We start from the raw sequence: 23,204 nt of genomic DNA on the forward strand, positions 1-23,204 counted from the left end.
ATGAAGAAATAAATCTCTTCAGGCTGAGGCGCGGATATCTCGCTCTCTTTAAGGAGATTCAAGCCCACTGTAGCAAATGTTTTTCACCGATCCAGCAGTAGTCCTCTTGACTTGTCCCCTCCAGAATACAACATCCTTCACAAAGTATAACTCAACAACTCTGGACAAGAGTTGAGTCTAAAACTCCACAAAAAAGAACACCTCCATCAACTAATAAGAATTCTATTTTTGACAAACTTTATGCACTCTATACTTTTCTTATGTCTAAAATAAATGAAGACCACCACTATTTATATAGTAGAAGAAGTCTTCCTAGGAATAAATAAGAAGATAATGTGATACTAAATAGTAAAAATAATGGCCTTAGAAATTACATATGTTACAAGGTATAATGAAGGAATAAAGAATGAAATAAAGAGAGGGGGTGACAAATGCCTTCTACGGCAAAATGAAGATGCTGCCAAAAGGACGAAATTATAATGCAAAGGTGCAAATTAATATAATAAAAATATAATAAAATATTAATATTAAAATGCTAACAAACCAAACAATCCTCCACTCATTTTAATAAAATATTAGATAAGAGAGTCCATTAGCTGAAGAAAGATTACTATGCATAATGAAGGTGTGCTCCGCATTGAATCTCCACTTAGTGAAACAGTAATTTTTAATCTAGAGTCGTAGTGACCTCAGACTTGAACTATGACTGCTTAAGGGAAATAAAATATCACTGTCCACACATAATAATCAAGGTGTTGACATGAGCTTTAAAAGCCAGCGCGTTATGGCCATGTGTTATCCCGATTTCATGAGTGCTTTTGAGAATAAGCCCAATTCTCATAGGAAGCGACCTACTTCCACACTCACATAGGTGAAATCTGTCGAGAGTGCTCCTGTAAGCTTAACACTCCACCCATATGGGCTACACATATTCATTAAGAGTTTTATCAACTCAACCTTCACAAATCACTACATGAAACAATGCACTCACATTATAGGGAGGGAATAAAAAGATAGTGTATTTTTCACAACAAGTCATCATATGATTAGTTTTCCCTTTGAACTGGTTATATGATCTCTAGTCCCCGGGTTGGGTTTCCTCATATATGACTCGAGGATTTATAGGCTTCAATCACATCCCCTTCGTTGTGCTCCAGACCTTTTCTCTCGTTAAGACCTTAGTAAGAGGATCTGCAAGATTATCACAAGATTTGACATAATCAACATTAATGGTACAATTTGTCAAATACGATCTTACATTACTATGTTTCCTCCTTATAGGTCTGAACTTACCGTTGTAATAACGATTTTGAACTCTACCAATTGCAGCGATGCTATCACAATGAACTAAATAGGAGGAATTGGTTTTTCAAAATAAGATATTTGATGAAATAATAAATCTCTTAACCAATTCGCTTCCTCACTAGCTGAAGCTAAATCAATTAGTTCGGCCTCCATGGTAGAATTGGCAATTATAATTTGCTTTTTTGGTCTCCAACAAACAACAACACCACCTAAAGTAAAGACATAACCAGTGGTAGAACAGGAATCACCTGATAATGTGTTCCAATCTGCATCACAAAAGCCTTAAAGTACAGCATGATATATTTTATAGAATAAATCATAATTTTTTGTTCCAATTAAGTATCTCATAACTCTTATTATAGCATATCAATGTTCATTACCTGGCTTGCTTGTAAACCTGCCAAGTACTCCTACTGCATTGCAATATCAGGCCTAGTGCAATGAGTCACATATCTCAAACTTTCGATTATGCTAGCATATTCCTTTTGATTTATTACATCATTTTCACTTTCAACAGAGTAAACACTTAAATCAAAAGGAGTAGCAACATGCTTACAATCAAGAAAGTTATATTTTTTCAAAATTTTCTCAACATAATGTGACTGGTAAAGGAAAATTCCCTCACATGTTCTTGTTATTTTTATTCCAAGAATAAAATTACCTCACCAAGATCTTTCATATCAAAATGGCTTCTAGGAATATTTTTAGCTTCATCAATAACATTCATGTTATAGCCAAAGAACAACAAATCATCAACATATAGGCAAATAATCACATGTGAATTATTCCAAGACTTATGATATATGCACTTATCAGACTCATTTGTTTTAAAATTATTTTCAATCATGCAAGAATCAAATTTTTCATGTCATTGCTTTGGTGCCTGTTTCAAGCCATATAGGGATTTAGTAAATTTACATACTTTGCTTTCTTGGCCTGCTTCAACAAAAGACTCGGGTTGATCCATATAAATTTCTTCATTTAGGTCTCCATTTAGAAAAACATGTTTTGCATCCAATTAATGAATTTGTAAATAAAAAATTGCAGTCATAGCAATTAAAAATCTTATGGATGTAATTCTTGTTACCGGAGAAAAAGTATCAAAAAAATCTAGGCCTTCTAGTTGTTTAAAACCTTTTGCAACTAGTCTAGCCTTATATTTATCAATAGATCCATCCGGTTTCAACTTTTTTCTTAAGACCCATTTGCAACCAATTCTTTTACAACCCGGTGGTAAATCAACTAACTTCCAAGTTTTATTAGAAATCAGTGATTCCATTTCATCATTTACAGCCTCTTTCCAAAAAATGGAATCATGTGAAGATAAAGCTTCTTTTAAAGTCATCTCCAACATTAAACACATAAAAATCAAGACCAAAATCTTTTTCTACATAAAAATAGGAGTAGTGGCCTCTCTTTTTCTTTTTTCCTTTTTTTTATTCGAGAGTAGCATCTTGCATTATTCGATCTTGAGTTCGAGTTCTAATTAAGAAATGTTTCCCCCAAATAGAGAGAACGAGTCTTGATCTGAAACGCTTCTCCCTTAATGGAGAGAATTCGGAATAGTCGAATGTTGATGTAAGTGGAAAACCAAAAAATATAATATAACATAAAAAAATTATTTTTAATAAATATTGTTATGGAGGTTGAGTGTTATAGAGATATTTGAATGCACTATTAATTCAAGCTTTATTATTTGTTAATATACGTTGTTTATTTGCTTATATTCGGTGACTATTCATGAGGCAGACATGGAAGTTAGGATTGATATTTAGGTTATTATCGGGAGAGATATTTTTATGCATATTGTTGAGTAATTCAAAAATTTGTGAGATTGATGAGCATGTCACACATTGTATTGGAATGAGATGGATGGATGGATGAAATGAAAGTTCACGTATGATAAAAATATGTCACAAACTTTTAAAGGTAAGTTTTATAAAATGATTGTTAAATTAACTATATTATATGGAGTAATATGTTGACCAATCAATAATTCATACATTCGAAAAATGAAAATAGCAAAAATAAAAATAATGAGATAAATTTATATTTATACATATACTAAGTGAGATAGGATTACAATTTACATACAAATATTATCATTATTATGTGCACAGTATGTGCACAGAAGTCAAATTTTATGACTATCTTTCTTCTTCTTTTTGTCTCATAAGAAATAATGTACTAATCGAAGAAAAAATTATTAATTTATGGGCGATTGCTTTTTTCATTGTTATTTTCATAATTTTTTTCTCCCAAACACTAGTAATATTCACGTTTGTCAATTCTAGTTTACACGTAACTCTATTTATTATGGTTAACTAATATATTAAAAAGAAAATATAAAATTACTATACTCAAGTAAAAAAGTATATATGTAAGACTCGTGATATTTTGATGTTTTAATAAATTTGGCATAATTAGTAACAATGCTTAACTTTTGTTATTTAAAATGATTAGAAAAACAAACTTTCAAAGATGTTATGAGTTATTTATTTGAGTGTCCGAATTGAGGAGAGACTCAATTTAAGATTTATTACATACTTTTTTTTTATCACAAAGTCATTCACAAATTTTGCTTAGTGTGATTTATATCTTCATTTGCAAACAATTATATTAAAATGGAGTTTATTCTATGTGTACGCAAAAAACATTAACAACTTAGATTTTNGGTGCTGACACGTAGGCGCTATCACCTCTCCTATTATATATATATAGATATAGATAATATAGCTAAAAATCATCAAAATATATAAAGCATATCCGTCATATTAATGTGGAAAAACTACATTTCAATGCATATGACGATGTATTTATATATTATAGGTAGGAATTAAGAGAAGGACAAACTAAGGGCATAAATAGCATATTTTATGAATAGATTCGATTCGGGGTGGCTCAGTGGTTTGGGCTTGGGACTTCCATGTTGGAGGTCTCAAGTTCGAAATCCCTTGTCAGCGAAAGCAAGAGGTTTGCCTTCTGGGTCGAGCTCGTCGCATTGAGCTTGCCTAGTGTGGGTTACCTCTCCTATGTGGTTTGTGAGCTATTGCATAAGAGCAGGGGTATTACCCTGTGCGCACCTCAAGGGCAGCGGATGTGAGTTTCTCTTGTCATCAAAAAAAATTAATTTCAAAATATTTTAAACTTGTTATACAATTTATTTAGTTATAAAGCTTTTAAACTTGTCATAATATTTAGTTGTCAATGCTGATAATTAAAATTGTTGAGTACATACTCCTTATACAGGTAGAGAATTGTAAAGTCCTAAGTTAACTATACTTAGAGTCCTATTACAATACCTATAATAATAATAATAATAATAATATAATGCAATTATAAATAATCTAATCCTAGTTGTAATATAATCCTAATCGATATAAGTAAGTCTAATTCTAGTCGGATTCTAATTCTACAGCAGTGTTGTAAACACGTTAGTCAGCTTCGTTAGACATGTTCCAATCATCAACTTCTTTCATCTTCAACATGCTATAACATATTCACCATGAATAAAACAATATATTTAAGTTACTAAATCGTTTTCTAATTTAGCAAGTTGTCATTTTTTTGATTGACTAAGAAAATGTTTTTATTATATAAATTGAAACAATATGAGTGTTTGATGTGGAAAAAATAATCTAGATTGCAGATAGTTTTGAGCCAAACCATTTAGAGCATGCTTAGCTAGTTAGCTTAAATATATTTTTATCAAAGTTTTAAAAAGGGAAAATGCATAAGTACCCTCCCAACCTATGCCCGAAATCCCAGAGACACATCTAACCTTTACTAAGGTCCTATTACCCCCCCGAACTTAATTTATCTATAATATTCTACCCCTTTTCGGCCTACGTGGCACTATCTTTGAAAAAAATTTCAACATGCGCTGGGCCCACAAGACAGTGCCACGTAGGCCAAAAAGGGGTAGAATATTACATATAAAATAAGTTCGTGGGGGTAATAGGACCTTAGTAAAGGTTAGGTGTGTCTCTGGGATTTCGGGTATAGGCTGGGGGGGTACTTATGCATTTTCCCTTTTAAAAAAAAAATATTTTGAAAGATTATCAGTTCGTTATTTGAATTCGTAACTTTTGATATATAGTAAAAATATATATACGTACATCTAAAAAAATATATTAGATCTAAATTACAATTATAACATCAAGGATTTGCACATATTATTTTTATATTAGGGTAATTTTTATCTTTTGTCATTGAACACTTTAAGTAACAAAAGAAAATGGAGAAAATGGTCAAATGCCCCCCTAACCTATTAGTCAATTCTCAACTATACACCAATACTTCACGAGAGTCCTATTACCCCCCTAAACTTTTTATTTTTGATATTTTGTAACCCTTAAACGTTGACCTGTCCAAGAAGGTGAATACACCTCCCTTAGGCGCGTAAGAATGTATCTAAAACATATTATCTGCATTTTGGAATCCACGTGTAAGTCCAAATCAGCCTAAAATTAAGGCTTTCAATTACAACTTGCATTTCTAAGCTTTTTTTCTCCCACAAATCTTCCATCTTCTTCCTTTCTTCTGCCATTTAAAAAGCTTGAAGCTTGGGAACCGTTGTCTTCCATTTCAAAACTTCAATGGTAACTTCCATTTCAAAACTTCAATGGTAACTTCCATTTCAAATCTTGAACATTTTGAATTTCTAATATTCTCTAAAAATTTCGCTATTAGATTCAAGGTTCAAAGTTATTTTTCTCACTCATCAATATAGAATTGCAAAGTCAACTAGATCTAGCTATGAAGCTTGAAATTTCTTCTCCATGTCAATGCCCAAAAATAAGTTATTTCCCTCTTCAATTCATAAATATAGAACCACAACGTATGTACACCCATTCTTTTCACCTTCCTCGAACTCCTTCACCATTACATCTGAACTTGAAGATTTACTGATTTAGAAACTACCAATTTGCAAGATCCATTTTTTCATTTAAAGATCGATTTTATTTATTTTTTAGAAGATTACATCACATGATAAATGACATTGTTAAAATTATTTGGGTGGCGGAGCAAGTAATCTTGAAAAGAACAATTCTTGGGTCACTGTGACTTACATTACTTGCTAAGAATTTTTATTTTTTTATTTTTTTTTATAAACTGCCTCCAATGATCATTGATATGAAAAAGTTACATTTTGAAGTTTGGTATACCAAACTTAATACAAGATCTTGGGGTAGAACTAGAGTTAGATAAACTCTACAAGTTAACACCAAAAGAAGGGGGGAGTCTAAGTTAGCTATTACGCTACTAACGTGACTCCTTGACAAAGAGGATTCAGGGGGGTTCGTAAATAAAATTAGAAGGTTTAACCTGTTGCATTCTGAAGGAAGGGAGCTCCCATCTATCTGTGTTAGTTAATCCCCTAACTTCCCTCGGGAGATCAGAGAAAGAGTTGAACTCGTGTATTGCATCAACACTATAACTCCTGGATGCTAATCTATCAGCAGGTTTGTTGGCTTCCCTAAAGCAATGACTGATGATAAATCCATGAGATTCAACTATTTGTTGTGCTTCTTGAATCAATTTGTCCAATCTCCAAGGCGTTCTCCATTCTCCATTTATGCATTTAACTAAGAGTAGGGAATCTGTTTCTCCCCAAACCCTATCATAACCTCTACTAACACACCATTTAAGTCCATATAGAAGTGCTTGGGCTTCAGCCATGTTGCTAGTACCTTGACCTAGACCTAAAGAGTAAGCAAACATCATGTTGCCTTGGTTGTCTCTGATTAGCCCTCCTCCACCACAGCTTCCTTGAACGCAACTTCCATCACTGTTGAGCTTAATAATATTTCTAGGTGGTTTGAGCCACTTGCTAAGAATAATGTAGAAGAAGAAGAAGAAAGGTTGATATTCAATTGAAGAGTAGACATGTTGTTGGTTATGTTTTGAATTGAGAATTTTAACCTAATTAAAAGAATAAGTTAAAAAAAAGTGGGGTCTACCGCATCTGAAATAAATAGGAAAATAAAATTGAAGAAAGTGGGCCCACCTAGCGCGTGTATACAAGCATATGTGTATGTATGGTAATGACAAAAGTTGAGCGTTTAAAGGTTATAAAATATCAAAAATAAAAGGCTCAGGGGGGGTAATAGGACCCCCGTAAAATTTAGGTGTGTAGTTGAGAATTGGCTAATAGATTGAGGGGTCATTTGGCCATTTATGCACAAAAAATGTCTTAGGTAGAGAAGAAAATTGCATGGCAAAAATGTTAGGGTTTTGTCCTGATTTTTTTACCTTATTTGAAGTTTATTTTTTTTCCTAAAAGAAATAAGACATAAATATTTTTACTTTTCATGAAAGAAAAATATATTTTTCTTCCATATTTGGTTTATTCTTTTTTTAGAGGGAGAATTTAAAGATCTATAAATTGAAGATCCCTATTCTCATAACATAACATAAGAACATCCACAGTGTAGTCTTTTAAGAGTTCAGTTTATGGGGAGATTTTCTCCCAATATGTTTGTGTTTTTCCAATATAAGTTTTTAATATGTAGATCGTTTGACCAAACTATAATAATATTATATCTTTTAGAATAGTTTTGTTTGTCATCTAATTTACCGTTTTTATGATTTGCAATTGTAAGCTTCCACATGACGCCTTAATCACCTTCATAACCCAATAAGTGGTATCAGAGCACACGATCCAACGATCCCATGGTCCAATGATCCAATGGTTGAACAAGAGGTTGAAGACAGGCTCAAGATAGTTTCAAATTAATTTGTAATCAATTTGATGATAATGAAAATTTTTGTCTAGCTACATGTGGAGAAGAAATTTTAAACCATATTTTCAACATTTTTATTGTTGCAGTTTTAAAAATAAAACAAAATATTTTTAACCCATATATTTTAAACTTTATTTTTAGACAAGCAGCAGTGATGAAGACTATGTGAAGAACAAAGATTATCATGCAATTGAAAAAGATGGATTAAGTTTTGTCAAGAAAATCCAGCCAAAAAAGGAGATTTGTTAGGGTTTTACCCTGATTTTCTTACCTTATTTGAAGTTTATTTCTTTTTTCCTAAAAGAAAAGACAAAACATTAATATAAATGTTTTTACTTTTAATGAAAGCAAAATATATTTTTTCTTTCATATTTGATTTATTCTTTCTTTAGAGGGAAAGTTTAAAGATCTATAAATTGAAGATCACTATTCTCATAACATAACATAAGAACATCCACAATGTAGTCCTTTAAGAGTTTAGTTTATGGGGAGATTTTTTCTCTCAGTATGGTTATGTTTTTCCAATATAAGTTTTTAATATGTATTTAGAATAGTTTTGTTTGTCATCTAATTTACCCTCTCTATGATTTGCAATTGTAAGCTTCCGCATGACGCCCTAATCACCTTCATAACCCAACAAAAAATAAATCTGTTAAGACAATAATTTCACTGGACATAAGTTAAACCACAAGGTATAAGTTCAATGATACAAGTTGACACAAGTTATGTCCAATGACATAAGTTAAGTGACACAAGTTATGCCTTAAGAGGAGAGATTATGTCCCAAGGCACAAGTTATGCCATATAACATAAGTTCACAATGTTATTCTACCTAGCATATTTTCAGTGACACAAGTTATGCCTCAAAGCATAAGTTTAGTGGCACAAATTATGTACAAAAAACAAAGTTCTCAAAACATCATGTCCCACCAATAACATACCACAAAACTTACGCCATAGGGAAAGCACACTCTAAAAAATTTGCCCAATGAAATTAGGTCATAGTTAAAAAATAATTTAGTCCGTAATTTTTACTAAATGAGCAATATTGGTAAAAATTAAAGACCATAATTTTTGGGACAAACATTAAAGACAACCCCGAAATAGAGGATTTGACAAATGATCCTTTCAACACTACAACTACTTCATGCTAAAAATCTTAAAAATTAAATCCATTAAATTTAAATTTTGAATCCGTCTTACCCCTAATACTTACATAATCTTATAGGAAATTTTACACAATTTTATAGTGTTAAGAGCTAATTACATCTTATCCCCACTCATTTTCAAATTACAAAAAATCCTTTAAATTTGGTGGAATACAGATACATCTCAAAACGTTCCAATACACCGCATCTCAGTTTTGAATACATCACTCAATGGCCCTATATATCACATCTCGATTTTGGATACATCACTCAACGTATTAATACATCGTATACGTCTCGATACATCGCCTAAAATAATGTATCCGATCGAAAATCGTGTAAAGTGATGTATTCGAAAATAGGAGAAAGTAGAGATTGACGTATTTTTTTCGAATGATAGAAATTTTCTAAAAATATAGCAAAATAAATTGTGTACTTAGATAATTTCCCCAATCTTATATCTATTTTATTTTGGTTTCATTTGTTTAAAATTGCATAATAATCTCAATTTGGGCTCATTATTAAGCCCAAAATATTGGGCCGAATATATATAATCGCATTTTTTTCACGCAGACAATTTTTTTGGAACTTCATCTAAATTTCATAACGGCTTGCCTTAGGGTACTCGTCAAAGCCTCCCAGTATTCACTAGCTCAGTCCACCACCTACATCGGCCGGCGGCGGCCATTCCCGACGAACTTTTCTTATCTACGACGTCGTATTTTCTCTTCTAAACCCGATAATATGGTGAGATTTTTTCGTATACTTATTGATTTCATTTCTGATAATTCAAACTTTCTGTGGTTTATATGAATGAATTGAAATGATTGTAGGCTGAGTCGGAGAGTAAATCACACGAGACAGTGAAAAATTGCAAACCGGAGGTAGTTATTGTGATACACATTGTGATTTTCCTTTATTGAGCTTTTTTTTATTTACTTTGAGTATCTGATAGGCAGCAGCATCAGAAGGAAAGCAATTGACACCTGAAGAGCTGGAAAAGAAGAAGAAGAAAGAAGAAAAGGTCTGAAGACTACTTTTTTTTTGGATTCTGCTGTGATGGATGATTCCCCACAGTGAACCATTGCAATTCGATACCATGTTTTGGCGTTTAAACGATCAATTCCTTGTTACAATCATTATTCTTAGTGATATTCAATTCTAACTTATGATTGACTCAGTTAATTGATTGATTCAAAATATCTAAGTGGTCCCTTTGTGTATATTGTTTGGCAGGCTAGAGAGAAAGAGTTGAAAAAACTCAAGGCTGCACAAAAAGCGGAAGCAGCAAAACAGGTAAAACTACTTTGTTTATTTATCTAATTATGTTTGATACTTGTGTACTTCATAAATGCATGGCTTGGTAGAATGGCTCTTAGCTATCTCTGTTATGCTGACTGATTGAGGAAAAGGAATTGCCAAACTCTTGGTACCACTGCCAATACGTTCAGCAAGTCTGGACAATGACGAAATTATGAAATTTCTTGTTACTCTAATATGATTTCTGCTTTTCCAAGCTTCTCTGACTTGGTTCATCTGTATTAATTAAGGCACAAGCCAGCTCCGCTGTGTCAAAGACTGCTAAGAAGAAGAGCTCAAAAAGGGATGGTGGAGAGGAGAACCCTGAGGATTTTGTTGATCCAGAAACACGTCTGGGGGAGAAGAAGAAACTCTCCCGAGAAATGGCAAAGACTTTTAATCCCAGTGCTGTAGAGAAATCGTGAGTTTGAAATTGGCTTACCTTAACTTTTCAATTTACTAATTCAAAAAAAAGATTCTATTGTTAGCACACTGTTATGATTCTTTATGCTAACCTGACTAGGTGGTATGCATGGTGGGAAAAGTCCAATTTTTTTGTTGCAGACCCAAACAGCTCTAAACCACCTTTTGTGATTGTGAGTTTATCTTCTGACTTCTTGTGCTGTTGTTCTAATTGATGATTTTGGCGTGAATGATATCTAGGACATATAGGATCTATAAGGAGCTTGGTTCATCTACAAATGCAACTATTTGTAGTTTGAGTTCTTAGGATAATATTTTAAGGAGAAGCACATGTTGGTACTCATGCATTTGACAATTTTTACTTACTGGGATGTTAATGTTTGAATTTATGTTCGTACAGCTAGACCTTTTTATTTGTTATCTTAACTTGATTTGGTTCCATGAGGTGGGTTTGGAAACCTATTTTCTACCCTCTTTCTCATGGATCACAAAAGTACCCTAAACAATTTAGTAGTTGCTAATGAGGAAGAGAAGTTTCAGTCGCTCATTTTCCTCAAGTACTCTCGGACAGTTTTGTTAATCTTAACTTCTCATTTTCTGTTTTGGTGTCATGATGTGGGTTTGGAAACCTATTCTCTTCTCCCTTCCTCAGTTGTTCATTATCCTGGAGTACTCGGACACTTTGTCAATTTCAATAGCTCATTTCTCTAGGATTTTACAGTGGATGGTGCTATTATGCCAGTTAAGAGGGAAATTCGTTTACCCTCTTTGGACAAGGTGAAATTTTATTAAGACCAGAAACAATAGTGGCTGGTGATTTCAGTTGGGGAAACAAGCTATAGTTAGACGATTCTGCAGTGAGCTAATAAAATCTTACATGGTAGTCAAAATCATTTATAACAGCCAATTTGTTCCAAAATGAAAGCAAAGAATACATTTGAACATAAGATTAAGTGTAAAATACTTTTTGTCTCAAAAATTTCTGGAGTTGCGTTCTCCCTGGATTTCCCACCAAATGTCTGCCTGAATGGAATTCCATGTCATCAATGACACTCTGATTTACTTACTTAAAGTGAATGCTCATGTGGAGCCAAAAGTAAAATAACTCTATACAGAGTACTACAGTGAAGAACTTAACTGGTATTTTTCATTTGGACAATCACTTGGTAGATTGCATTAACAATTTGGAAGGAAAATAAGCTGAAATGAAAATCTTGTTTGTTACTGTGTTCCTGGTCTAAGCTTGGATTTCTTTCTCCCGAGCTGCTAACCTCTACATCTAAATGCAGGTCTTGCCCCCACCAAATGTGACTGGTGCTCTCCATATAGGACATGCACTCACTGCTGCCATCGAGGTATCAAAATTCAGAATCACTGAGCCTAGTTCTGAGTGTTCTTCCGCTTATACAGATTTTATATTTTACCGTTGTGTCCAGGATACTATTATTCGTTGGCGGAGAATGTCTGGATACAATACCTTGTGGGTCCCTGGGATGGATCATGCTGGGATCGCAACTCAGGTTGTGTTTCAAACATATCAAATCATGACTTCAAACATTGTTCTAGGGTGTTAAGTTAATCCGGTTTATCTTTACCTATAATAACATGGTCTTTTATGCTGTTTATCTACTATTTTCTAAGTGCGCATCGTGGATGGTGAATCTAGGTTGTTGTGGAGAAGAAGATCATGCGAGAAAGGAATTTGACTAGACATGATATTGGTCGGGAGAACTTTGTTGCTGAGGTGAGTATATACTGCTATCACCTTATTTCACGTCTAGTGCTTATTTTGAAGTCTATGATTATTTTGTTTGTCATTCCCATAAAAATCACTTCAATGGCCATAATATCCTTCCAATTGTTGTTTTCAAGCAAATAAGATCTTTCCAATTTTTTGCCTCTTTCTCAGTCTGGAACAAGATGTCTAGGAAGAGTTAAATAAAGAAAAGCAAGTGCTAATTTTAACAATTCTTTGCACATGTAGCTTTATTTTGTTAATTGTAATATTAATTGTACTCGCTAAGGTTTTTGTAGGTCTGGAATTGGAAGAATGAGTATGGGGGTACTATACTACAGCAATTACGTCGCCTGGGTGCGTCACTTGATTGGTCTCGTGAGGTATGAATCGTGAGTTTAACCTTTTCTTCCCTGTGTTGGGAAAATCCTGAAGTAGTTGTACAATTCTTATTTGTTGTGCTCTAACACATGTTCTGTGAAGTCAGTGCTTTACCATGGATGAGAAAAGGTCTAAGGCTGTAACTGAAGCATTTGTTAGGCTTTCCAATGAAGGTCTTATATACAGGTATGCAGCTCCTTCATTTTCTTTCGTCTGCCTTATCTCCTCATTATGTGCATGTGTAGCATATTCTTGAGTGCGCAGGTTTCTTGAAATAGTTTTGGCTCTATATTTAACTTTTGTTATCATCTATCAAGGGCTCCACGTATGGTGCATTGGGATTGTGTCTTGCGTACTGCAATCTCTGATATTGAGGTGAGTCATGCTGAATCAAGTCTTAGATGTTGTAGCAAATATATCCTTATTCACCGTTGAAAGTTACTTGCTGTTCGTAGGTTGAATATACAGACATCAAAGAGAGGACACTTCTGAATGTTCCTGGATATGAAGAGCCTGTGGAGTTCGGGTTGCTGACCTCATTTGCTTACCCCTTAGGAGGCGATCTTGGTGAAATTGTTGTGGCGACCACCAGAATTGAAACTATGCTTGGTGATACTGCAATTGCTATACATCCTGAAGACAAAAGATACAGTCACCTTCATGGGAAATTTGCTATTCATCCATTCAATGGAAGAAAGCTTCCAATAGTTTGTGATGATATACTTGTAGATATGAACTTTGGGACTGGTGCTGTTAAGGTATTCTATATCATTATGTTCTGAATGTGGTGAAATAATTGCCGCGCCTCCAGTACTCATCATTGCTTATGGACCATTCTTTGAATATCCTGGCAGATAACTCCAGCCCATGATCCAAATGATTTTGAGGTTGGACAGCGTCACAAACTAGAATTCATAAGTATTTTTACTGATGATGGGAATATAAATAGCAATGCTGGTCCAGACTTTGAAGGAATGCCTCGTTTCAAAGCTCGTGTCGCTGTGACAGAAGCTTTAAAAGAAAAGGTATCTTCATAACTTTTCGGTACTGTTTTAGCTGGAAATAAAATGTTAATGGACTGCATGCATGTATTGATATACAAATTTGTTCTAATTTATGATGATTTATGTTGTCTCACATATAAAAGATCCATGAATGTGTCTTCATCAAAGGAAAAAAGAGGATCCATGGATGTGATGGACCCACTTGCTTCTGAGATATCCATGTATATACCCATTTGTGTCCAATATGAGTATATGTAGGAAGGACTCCATACACATAATATTCATAAATGTTTGGTCCTCCTTTACATAGTCTCTCTCCATTTGAAACCAACATTCCATATCTTGCAAAATGTAAGGTATTTTTTTGATAAGGTAAATACTTTTATTATTCTTTGAAAAAAGCTATAAGAGGTATATAAATAGTAGAACTACATGTAGATGAAGTGGGGAGAATCATAAGGTTTTAGGTTAAAATACTAGTTGTTTTCTTCTCATCTGCTTAAGCGTTGTTTATAGAGTTACCCTGCACCTGTGCTGGTGGGAGGTAATGGAATAGTTGAGGTGCGTGCAAGCATGCCCTCACCATCATCAAAAAAGAAAAAATAAAGTAGAGACTACATTAATAGATGATTCTCTAAAAATACACCCGTCATCTTATTGATGGGTTGATGAAAGCTCTTTGTTCAAGTCATTCGTTTCCCTCATATTCCACGACAATATCTTCAACTTCTATGAACCACAATCTTCTGCTTTCCCCATCCCTTTACCCCTTTGCCTCTGTCCCTTTCACCCACCTGACCTTTCCTCTGATTCACCACAATATCAGCCCTACCTTCTTTCACCCCCCTAGCTATCCCTCTCCACTCTTCTATCTCCTGCTCTACAGCATGTATCAACACAAATGAAAAAAGCATTTTGGCAATGTAAGATTTGTCTTGTACATGTGTTGCCCATGCTTAAAACATGCTATTGGGCATTGTGTTTATGACCATTCTGTAGCATTATGCTCCAGAGGTAATGGACGCCTAATATATAAGTATACTTCATATAGAATTTCCAATTTGCTATAACAGAGAGATTAGTTATGTACCTAACCAAAAACCTTTATCAGTATGTACCTAATGAAAAACATATATGCTATATGAAAGTACGACGCAAGCCAATATTATGTATGTATGAACTAAAGTACGTACATGCAAACATACAATATATATATATGCTATATAAAAGTACAACCTGAGCTAACAAGCTTTAGTTTATTTCTTATTAACTATTCTGTTTGGTATGTTAGATATGTTCCATATGATTACTATAAAAGTACATCGAATTATAGGCTTTTCATATATTTTCAATATTATTGATTGGAAGGACCTTAATGCGTATATCAAATGTAAACTTGTTGATCCAGCTATGTTATCCTTAGGTTCTTGTTGTACTTCTCCCTAGTTTTGAGTGTGGTGGTTGTAATAGGGAATCACAATCTCTGTCCTGATGTACATGTTATTTTCTATTTTGGTCCATCCAAGAGGTTTTACACGCTTAGACACAGTAAAATTATCCTACACAACTTTTACAAATTTCAAGTTGTCAAATCCATGAACAACTAAATACAAATTTTGTTGCAAATAATGCTAATAAACTACATTTTTAATGATCACGGGACCTATTTAAAATATAAATTGCAATAAAATAAATTCAGTGAATAGATAGAGCCAATGGTACAATAGATAAATGCCTTACAAGCCAACTAGTGAGCAGTCTTATTTTACTACAGGGTTTGTGAATGAATGTTGGGCTGAGCCACTTTCGAATGGCATCAGCTGCATGTGTAGCTTATTAATGGAAACAAGTTTTGTGCCAGGGCCACAGTAGCAGAGGATCTATTAATTGATTTCCAGAAGCCTTGGTAGTGATCTTCAATTTTTGAACTTCAGTTTCAACGAGAGCCCAGGCTTTTTCTGTTTGTGTTTTTTTTCTAACCTAGTAGAACTCCATAGCATAAATTACAATGTATTTTGAGTATTTTAATTACTTGGAATTGGGTGAAAGCACATACAGTTCCAACTTTTTCTTTTCGATATATAAAATTGTGTCTCACTTTTAGTTCTCTGAGTTCTTGAGACTTTTGAATCGTGCTTAAGTTATGACCTATGAAAGTATGGGTTAGATTTGAGGATACCCCCTAGAAGAAACTGTGCTACATAAAATTGGGCTTCAGGATTTTATGACGTACTTGAATCAGTCAAAAATAGTGACCTGGGATGATTTGAGTTGTCTGTGGCTAAGATGCATTGTCTTTGATTTATGTATTACAGGGTCTCTACAGGGGTGCTAAGAATAATGAGATGCGCCTTGGGATTTGTTCAAGAAGCAATGATGTAGTGGAGCCTCTCATAAAGCCTCAATGGTTTGTCAATTGCAAAATTATGGCCAAGCAGGCTTTGGATGCTGTTGTGGATGAGGATAATCAGAAACTGGAGATTATCCCAAAGCAATATGCTGCTGAATGGAAAAGGTAATTTTGGATCTCCCTCCCCCCAAAAAAAAACTTTGATTATGTTTATTATGAATAAATGCTAGGGCTCAAATGAGATGTCAATTTGTGCTATTTAGTCTCCACGACCCTATACATATGTACACTGGTGTATTTTGATGGGTCTAATGACTCTGTTTTAGGTTCTTCTATTTGATATAGTCTTTTTTTCATTGCGGCAATGGATGTTCTATCATTTACTTTTGTGTCAGTATCTCATCAGTGATCAGACATCGATGCATACATGCAAAAAACTTGGTTGTGATTTTTGTTATGGATTCAATGATACACTAAATACAGATACTTTTATAAAATGAACTTTAAACAGGATATTTTGTGCCATTTTCTCATTTCTTGATGCATCATCTGCTTCAAAATCTTTTGTCCTCTATGTCATGAAGACTTATGTGGTGAACATGCAGATGGCTTGAGAATATTCGTGATTGGTGCATCTCAAGGCAACTTTGGTGGGGTCATCGTATTCCTGCTTGGTATGTCACACTGAGTGATGATAAGCAGAAGGAATTTGGTGTGTCTGACGATCACTGGATTGTTGCTAGAAATGAAGAAGAAGCTCGAGATTTGGCTTCTAGGAAATTTTTGGGGAAGAAGATTGTTGAGATCTCTCAAGATCCAGATGTGCTGGATACCTGGTTTTCGTCTGGTCTTTTCCCATTATCTGTATTGGGGTGGCCAGATAATACTGCAGATTTCAAAACATTTTATCCAACTTCAGTTCTTGAAACCGGACATGATATTCTCTTCTTCTGGGTTGCACGTATGGTAATGTTGGGAATAAAGCTGGGAGGTGATCTACCATTTTCAAAGGTTAGCAAACCTAATCCTCCCTCATATGAAAAACCATTTTTTCTTATTGAGCTTTATGCTATGCTATAACTGGAGTTTGATTCTTTGAATCTATTTTAAGGATCATGTTCACCGAGATAGTTGTAGCTCCATGATTTATGGTTTTTTCACTCCTTAAAATTGACTCTGTGAGCTCGCTCACATTGCTGGTCCCAAGCCCGGATAAAGGAGGAGGGTTACCGAGGGTCAAATCAAAATAGCCTCTCTACCCCATAAAGGTAGGGGTAAGGCTGCGTACATCTTACCCTTCTCAGACTCCACTTGTGGGATTACACTGGGTTTGTTGTTGTTGGTCTCAGTCCTTGACATTGAATATTAAGTAGAGATATTGGTTATGAAAGTTATATTTAGTAGTTCATTTTTTATCTACACGAAGTAGTTATATAACTTGACGTTTCTTCTGTCATCACAACAAATCTATTCATTTTACAATGATTTGCAGGTTTATTTGCATCCAATGATCCGCGATGCTCATGGGCGTAAGATGTCGAAGTCGTTGGGAAATGTTGTTGATCCTCTTGAAGTGATTAATGGAATCACACTTGATGGTCTTCATAAAAGATTAAAGGAGGGTAACCTAGATGCAAAAGAATTTGAGAGGGCAAAAGAGGGACAGGCGAAGGACTTTCCTGATGGTATTCCTGAATGTGGTGCAGATGCTCTTCGATTTGCCCTTGTCTCATACACTGCGCAGGTTTGTCACATTTGTGTCTTAAGATTTAATAAGCTGTTTCTTTTGACGTTCTTTGGGTATTGTTAACTTTCTTAATTTGTACTTCCAGTCCGATAAGATCAATCTTGATATTCAGAGAGTGGTTGGGTATCGTCAATGGTGTAACAAACTGTGGAATGCCATTAGGTTTGCCATGAGTAAATTGGGTGAAGATTACACCCCTCCAACAAAGATAGTTCCTTGTGACATGCCTTTTAGCTGTCAGTGGATACTCTCAGCACTTAACAAGGCCATAGCAAGAACTGTCTTATCCCTGGAATCTTATGATTTCTCCGATGCAGCAACAGCAGTATATTCTTGGTGGCAGTTTCAGTTGTGTGATGTATTTATAGAAGTAATCAAGCCATACTTTACCGGTGATAATCCAGAATTTGTATCTGCAAGAAGATCTGCTCAGGACACCCTGTGGCTTTGCTTAGATAACGGCTTGAGATTACTTCATCCATTTATGCCTTTTGTCACCGAAGAATTATGGCAGCGCCTTCCTGCTAGCGGGGATTCTATAAAGAAAGAATCTATAGTGATAAGTGATTATCCTTCATATGTAGAGGTATGATCTAATCACAAATTTTAAAGGTCTAGAACTGCTAATAGACATATTACCTTTGTTGGTGGCTGTTAACTGTTAAGTAAGGTTTGATGTGAACTTTTTCTTTTCAGTTGACTCGGACTGAAGTGTAGTTTCTTTTCCTTCTTTTCCTCTTCTTCTTGCTGTTGGTTTTGCATGATGATAGAGTCTTGGTTACTCTAAACTTAGGTATATGATCTATTTCTGAAAAACCAATTTAGAGTCATGCATGTACGTTGTTAAACTTCTCATCAAGTATCTGTGAAAAGGAAACCATGTAGACAATTCATTTTGCAAGAATACGTATTTGAAATATGTTAACTTGCTTGAGGATCTGAAACAAGCAGCTTATCAACACGAGTCTAGTAGTAGAAAACAGGACTTAATATAGTGCGAGCTTATCAAGACGAGTCTAGTTGTAGAAAACAAGACTTAATATAATGCTCCATGCCAGCTGCTACTTGATTCTTATATTGTCTAATGACCATGTTGCTTTACGTCTGTTCAATTTTTCAGAGCTGGAATAATGATAATGTGGAAGCTGAGATGGAAAAGGTGTCATCCATTGTTAAAGGACTGAGGTCGAAGAGGGCATTGTTGCCTCCAAAGGAGAGATTTGCAAGGTAAACATTTGGGTGTATCCTGTGTCTCCTGGATCACTTATAATTTCCATATATATAAACCATTTCAAATGGTATTTCTGGTTTTCTTCAGGAATCTCTTTGTATGTGAAGTCTATGTTATAAATGCCATTCAATATTTATTGTCTGTTGAGCATTAAGCCAAAATTTTGTAAACATGTGCAACCTGTCCTCATAAGAATGGTTGAAGTACCATAGGTGAATGGAAAAAAAGAGTAATAGGGTGGATAAAGAGCATGTTAATTCCATTTCGTGTTTAATGGTATTGAATAAGTCGTTGTTCAATATGGCTTTTTGACTATTAGAGATGTGAAAAGGTTGAATTTATCTTGGAAGTGGTGGAAATGCAAATCCGTTCTCAAAAGTGGAAGCACTTTAAGCAGTCACAAATGAGGTGGGAGTACAATGCAAATAAAGAAGGTTCAACCATTCACCTTTTCATGATATAATCGACAATCTATGAATTAGTTAATGTCTTCATTCCTAATGCAACCTCTCATCTAAGTTGTTTGAAGTATCACTCTTTCTTATCCATATTTAGAAGATTGTAATTCACTTCGTCAGCTTTCATACTGCTGCTATTGGTATTTTTCTGTTCAGTTGTAATTTCGTTTAGACTTTGGAGGACCTATGCTAAATTCCACTAGATATATTTGATGTATTACACCTGGATGAAGGATACCAGTGTGCTGTTATCTGTTTGACTATGTGTTTGTGAGTCATTCATTCAGTGATGCACCCTTGATATATATTAATGATTGCAAGAGACTTACATGTTAGGCTTTCTTTATAAGTCTTGATAGTCTAGTTTGGTTTGAGAAGGAAAAAAACTTTTTCATAAATCCAATTAGGACATTTAACTTTCCAAACTAATGGTGGTGATCTTGCTGTCTGCAGGCGAGAAGCGTTTGTGCTTTGCCGGACAAATGATATTGTGGAGATCATAAAAAGCCGCGAACTTGAGATTTCTACTTTAACTACACTGTCATCTTTGAAGGTATCTCTTTCTATGTCTGGTTTGGTTCTCTTTGATTCAAGGCTTTTTCATGCCTTCTTTGTGTTGTCTTCTCAGTCCTGAAATAAGAAAACAAATTAGTTTGCTAATGTTGCTTATTTATAAACTGTTTTGAGAAAAATGGCTTATACTTGTCTTTCAATTGAATGTGAGTATTAGCTGGAAACATTGTCCAACCAATGTATGCTGTTTTGATGTGTGTTGCACAACAACACTTTAAAGAAATAGTTTTATTGTTTTCCTATCTATGTTGCTCAGACTCTTCAAAAATGTCAATTGGTGCATGTTGGATTCTCCAAAAGTAGTGTATTTTTGGAAATCCGACACGGGTGTGGCATCGAAAGTGAAGAGTCAGTGCAACTTAGTTTCCAATTGCATTAAAAACAAGTTATTCATCCTCATCTTCCCAAAAAGTAGAGAATCTTCAACATCCCTATTTAGTTGTTACCTTTCCTCTTCCACATGATATGAAGCTGGTCTTCAAACATCCTTAAAAGCATCCTTAATGGCCAGTCATTAAGTCATGAACAACAACAACCTTGCCCCAACATGTTCTTAGTCGAGGACACGATCAATTGAAGCCTTTGTCTTTTGAGGGAAAAGTGGAATTAGATAAGTCATATTTGTTGACAAATATCATAGTTCATGTTATGTTCATCGGTTTAGTACAATCTTTTATCGGGGAATGCAATGGTTGGTGAGGCAAATTGGGGTTTGAACATTAATTCTGCAGATGGATGAAATGTTGACAGCACTAAGAGAGGACCGGCAAAGATTAGTGCATTTACATTAACTGATGTAGTATGTATGAGCTCGACTTTTCAGTGGCTATTAGGTGGGAAGTTTGGAATATGCATGTTATTTTTTATTATTTTTCCTCATTTAGCTGAATCTATATTTCTTGCATTTATCTTCATCAGGTCTCAAGTGACACTGATGCAGCTCCAACTCAATGGCTGACAGAAGTGGTGGATGAATCTATCACAATTTTTCTCGAGGATAAGGGGACTATCGTTAACCCTGAAGCTGAAGTTGAAAGGCTCAAAAAGAAGAGAGAGGAGACGAGGAAGTAAGTGAAATTTCGAAGACTGGACTATTACTACAAAATGATTTTCTGGCTAGATAAATAAGTGCCTTTCAATTGCTTTCCTTGGAGCTAGACTATCTCTTTTTCTTGTCAGGGAATGAAATAAAATTAGCTTTTTGTATAGAAGAGAAGTAAAAGCAATGTTGAATCCTATGTTGTTCGAACACTTCAAATATGTTGATGGATGCATGTCGGATCCTCCAAGAGTAATACATTTTTGGAGGATTTGATAGGGTGCGACAACATTTTTGGAGAGACTGAGCAACGTCGATTGAATCAGTATATAAGACATTTCAACTTACAAAAACAGGAAATTGGTGATTGTCTTTAGTTTTATGAGTTACTGAAACTCGAGGAAAGTTCCAATCAGGTATGCCGTGGAGTCATTGAGTTATGTTGAGAAAGATGTTGGGTGAATTAGGAAAATGTGTAAAAGATCAGTCTTGTTTTTTTTTTTTGTTAAGAAGTCCCTCATCGGAAAAGGGATAGGCAATTGGTCTTGTTATATGGACTTGGACAATCACCCCCTCATAAGCTAGCTTTTGGGGTTGAGTTAAGCCCACGATCCATCTTTTACATGGTTTCAGAGCCAGGCCCATCCCAATTCTTTGTTTACCGATGTTGGTACCTTCTATTGTATTGTCCAAGCTCCAGTTAACGAGGTCTGAGTGTGCGGGGTGTTAAGAAGTCCCATTTCGGAAAAGGGATGATGGATAATTGGTCTCGTTATATGGACTAGGACAATCCTCCTCCACTCATAAGCTAGTTTTTAGGGTTGAGTTAGGTCCTAGATCTATCTTTACATTTTTCACTAGATATTACTATCTTTTTTTCCGGATATTCATCAATTTAGCGTAGTGATAGTCCAAAATCATGAATTGTACTCAACTTTGTTCAGCTAGTGCATCCATTTGAAGATTAGTGCATAAATGCAATTTGACTTCTTGACATTCAGTTGTTTTCGTTCAAAAGTGGGCTGAAGTTAGATATCGTGAAATTTGAGTCAATTTAAATTGTGAAGTTTACTAGCTGTGCAATTTGTCATTGTACCAACTTTTTCTTCTTTTGCAGGCAATATGAAACCTTAACCAAAACCATGAGTACCTCTGGCTACAAAGAGAAAGTTCGTGCTAATGTCCATGAAGAAAATACACTGAAACTTGGTGCCCTCAAGCAAGAACTGGAATCATTTGAAGAAAATATCGAGCGTCTCATACGTCAAATGGAGGCACTATAATTGGAGTAATTTCATGTTGTTGTGCCTCGATTGTTCAACACATTTTACCCCTATAGCTTTTACAGGGAATTTTTTATTTTTTTTAAAAAAAATATTCTGTTTTAAGTTAAATTTTGCTGTTATTAGTGTACCATGTTGCATTTTTAATATTAGTTTACCATTCTTGAAATTTTGAGATGACAAGGTGATTTCTGTAATTTGTGATATGAATAGGCTTAATACTAGCCTCCTCAATTCGCTAATATTTTGCCCTTGACCACATAAAAATTGCCAGTATAATGTTTTTTTTTTAACTGTATACACTTGATTATGTCGTGAGGCTGACTGAATTCAATTAATAAATTCGGGAATGAAACGAAGTTCGTTCCCTTTTGTCAAGTAGGTACAGTAGATATGTGATATTTGCCCTTTCGTAGTAGAGCCTTCTTGGATAACTGATTTCTGATAAATTGATATGTTGTAAGTAGGCCATTTGCTATTAC

General features: G+C 34.6%; 1 protein-coding gene across 1 annotated transcript; it reads left to right on the top strand.

The window, feature by feature from the left end:
- Positions 1-9,781: 9,781 nt before the first annotated feature.
- Positions 9,782-22,989, top strand: LOC125870813 (valine--tRNA ligase, mitochondrial 1). The gene is made up of 22 exons (XM_049551344.1): positions 9,782-9,946; positions 10,033-10,083; positions 10,155-10,223; positions 10,436-10,495; positions 10,750-10,919; positions 11,022-11,094; positions 12,211-12,276; positions 12,358-12,441; positions 12,588-12,665; positions 12,956-13,039; positions 13,144-13,223; positions 13,355-13,412; positions 13,493-13,795; positions 13,892-14,062; positions 16,357-16,556; positions 16,997-17,402; positions 17,884-18,135; positions 18,224-18,724; positions 19,259-19,365; positions 20,281-20,380; positions 21,319-21,467; positions 22,557-22,989. Exons 1-22 carry the CDS (start codon positions 9,944-9,946, stop codon positions 22,720-22,722), a joined length of 3,231 nt encoding a protein of 1,076 aa, XP_049407301.1. The 5' UTR covers positions 9,782-9,943; the 3' UTR covers positions 22,723-22,989.
- Positions 22,990-23,204: the final 215 nt, after the last annotated feature.

The sequence above is a fragment of the Solanum stenotomum genome, chromosome 7 (genome assembly GCF_019186545.1).
Source record: "Solanum stenotomum isolate F172 chromosome 7, ASM1918654v1, whole genome shotgun sequence".
Lineage (NCBI taxonomy): Eukaryota > Viridiplantae > Streptophyta > Magnoliopsida > Solanales > Solanaceae > Solanum > Solanum stenotomum.

Excerpts from the sequence above, each read along its gene's own strand:
- LOC125870813 (XM_049551344.1), top strand. Across the intron at positions 12,277-12,357 it reads CACTCACTGCTGCCATCGAG|GATACTATTATTCGTTGGCG; the intron begins GTATCAAAATTC and ends CGTTGTGTCCAG. Across the intron at positions 13,224-13,354 it reads AATGAAGGTCTTATATACAG|GGCTCCACGTATGGTGCATT; the intron begins GTATGCAGCTCC and ends TCATCTATCAAG.